Source organism: Arachis ipaensis, chromosome B05 (assembly GCF_000816755.2).
Source record: "Arachis ipaensis cultivar K30076 chromosome B05, Araip1.1, whole genome shotgun sequence".
Classification (NCBI taxonomy): Eukaryota; Viridiplantae; Streptophyta; class Magnoliopsida; order Fabales; family Fabaceae; genus Arachis; species Arachis ipaensis.
In genome coordinates this window covers 10503497-10506089 of record NC_029789.2, presented here as the reverse complement: position 1 = coordinate 10506089, position 2593 = coordinate 10503497, and the positions used below count along the sequence as shown (strand labels likewise).

General features: G+C 34.7%; 1 protein-coding gene across 1 annotated transcript; it reads left to right on the top strand.

Moving 5' to 3' along the window:
- On the top strand, positions 1072 to 1496 carry LOC107640128. The gene is made up of 2 exons (XM_016343677.1): positions 1072 to 1221; positions 1299 to 1496. The coding sequence occupies exons 1-2, from the start codon at positions 1072 to 1074 to the stop codon at positions 1494 to 1496; spliced, it is 348 nt and encodes a 115-aa protein (XP_016199163.1).

Here is a 2593-nt window from a genome sequence, read left to right as displayed (position 1 = left end):
ATTAAGGGTAAAGTACTAAATTAGTCTCTTACGTTTGGATTTAATTTTATTTTAGTTCTTAAGGTTTAAAGTGTCATATTTGAATAAAAAAAAGTTAAATATTTTCTATAAAACTAAAAAAAATATTAAATACATGTATTGATACATTCACGGTTGGTTTTGTGCCTCTGGAGCTTGTACCTATTCTCCAAATTATCGACCTTGTTCTTATACTGCTGTCATGTAGGACATTTTGTTAATTATTTATCTTTGACCTCACGGTGGGACTAAATTGAAATTAAATAAAACTTTTTTGGATTCAAATAGGACACTTTAAACTTTAAGGACCAAAACATGATTATGCCCAAACGTAGAGAACTAATTTAATACTTTACCCTTAAATTAAATATTAATTTTAATATTTTTTAGTAAGTTAAACACCACTTTTTAAGCACCATCTAAAATGTATAATAACACTTCTAAAAAAATATATCTTGAATGCACCTGATATACATTTGCATAGATGTATATATTTAGGGTGTTGTGCATTCGGAATAAAGCAAAAAAAAACAAAAAAACAAAAAAACAAAATCATGTCATTGTATCCGAGATATATTACTACCTGACTTGATTTTATTTTTTATTTAATCTAATTTTATTTAAATAATTTAAAATTAGTTTAATTATTCTGTTAATTTCTATAGTTTTGCAAAATTTTTAATTAGGTCTCTATATTTTTTTTCTTTTAATTGAGTTCCTGCACTAATTTTTTTTTCAATTAGGTCATTCTTAGCAGTAATTGGTTTAATTTTATAGAGACCCAACTAAAAAGAAAAATTGGTACAGGAATCCAAATAAAAAAAAATAATGTCGGGACCCAATTATAAAAATTTTGATACAAGAACTCAATTAAAAGAAAAAAAATACAAAAATTGCCCTTTCAGTTGTTACCGGTAGTTGAAACCTTTTAATGATTAAAAAAATTTTATTTTATTTTTTATAACTGGTTGGAGAGGGTGCGATTAAATCAAAATCTCACCCCCAACCAACGTAATCGAGTGGCTGCTAGGGTTGGAGAAGCTGGGTGGAGCCATGGTTGCCGAGAGCTCAAAGTCGTCTCGTAGTCGGTCGTCTGTGCAGAAGAGGGAGCTTCTCTGTGGACATGGTGAGAGACCCCTGCTACAAACTTCAGGAACGAAGAACAACACTGGGCGACGATTTTGGGGCTGCGTCTACTATGAGGTTCGTTTTTTTAGTTTTAGTTTTTGATTGATGGTAATGTTTTGCTTCTGGGTACTGACTCTGGTGGGATCTTGTAGATTAAAGAAGAGTTTGAGTTCTTCCGATGGGCAGACCTAGAAGGTGAGAGTGAAGATCCGCAGGTTGTAAGGTTAAAGAGGAAAATTTTAGCCCTGAAAGCAAAAGTAAGGGACATTGAGTGGAAGTTAAAGGTAGCTGCAGTGTTGGGCAAGGTTGGATGGATTAGTTTATTTGTTTCTGGTTGCAGATTTGGTTGAATCAGAAGCAGGAGCTACCTTGTGTCATGTCTCTGAAATATGCTTGATGAAATTAGGGGAGAATATATGGCTCTTTTAGGGTGTGTTTGAATGAATTTGAGTTTTGTAAATTCTTTTGTATTGTGTTAATGAGAATCTGCTGCTGTGAGTGGATAGAGTCTGTGTTAATGAGTTTGGTTTATGGTGTTGGTGATTAGTTATGTAAGTGAGTTGCTGTATCTGTAATTTGAGAAAAAATTGGCAATGAAAATAGATCTGTTAGCGTGGAATTGATACTGAAGAATTGTGTAAACAAACTTGCCTAAATGAATTGACATCAGAGAGCACCACAAGCACATTTGACAGAACACAACTATGTCAAATTCATTAATAAGCATAGCAAAAAGACAACAAAATGTGAAAATTTCAGTCACCATCAAATTCACCTGTGCAAAATATTGTCCAGTTAAAGGGAAACAACAACAAAAGATAGAAACCTTTGAATCCATAAACCTAGAGCAACTATGATTGCTATCTAAGAAACAACAAGCATAAACCCTATTACATAAGTTTCAGTCAAAATAAAGAGTCACAAACATTGAATGTACTCAATTCAGCAATACATTAATAACATAACACATCTGAAATGATCATAATTTTCTAAAATTTTTCCCAAAATCTTGGTGGAAGTTTTGCCATGAGCCTCAACTTTCTTGGAGAGACATGAAGTTGAATTCTATGACTAAATGAGACAGTCCTGACTGGTTGGCTAGAGCTAGATGCATCCTTCTTCTTTGTTACAGGTGGGTGCTGTGTGGAGCTTCTGATGGGCTTCATCTTGAACCTTTGGTGGAGAGTACCTACTGGTTCCTAGATGATGGTTGTGTGGGCTTGGACCTGGGCTGGGATGATTTGGGCCTAGATGAGCTGGTGGGTGGTTGGGACTATGATGATGATCTCTGTTGCCTATTGGACCTCTTCCTCCCTCTAGTTGCAGGTTGCATAGCAGGCTGTGATGATGCCTTGGACCTGGTTATGGGCGTTGTAGATGAAGTCTTCCTCCCTCTATTGGTTCTCTTCACAACAGGTTGCTTAAGTGGTTGGGCCTGAAACACAAA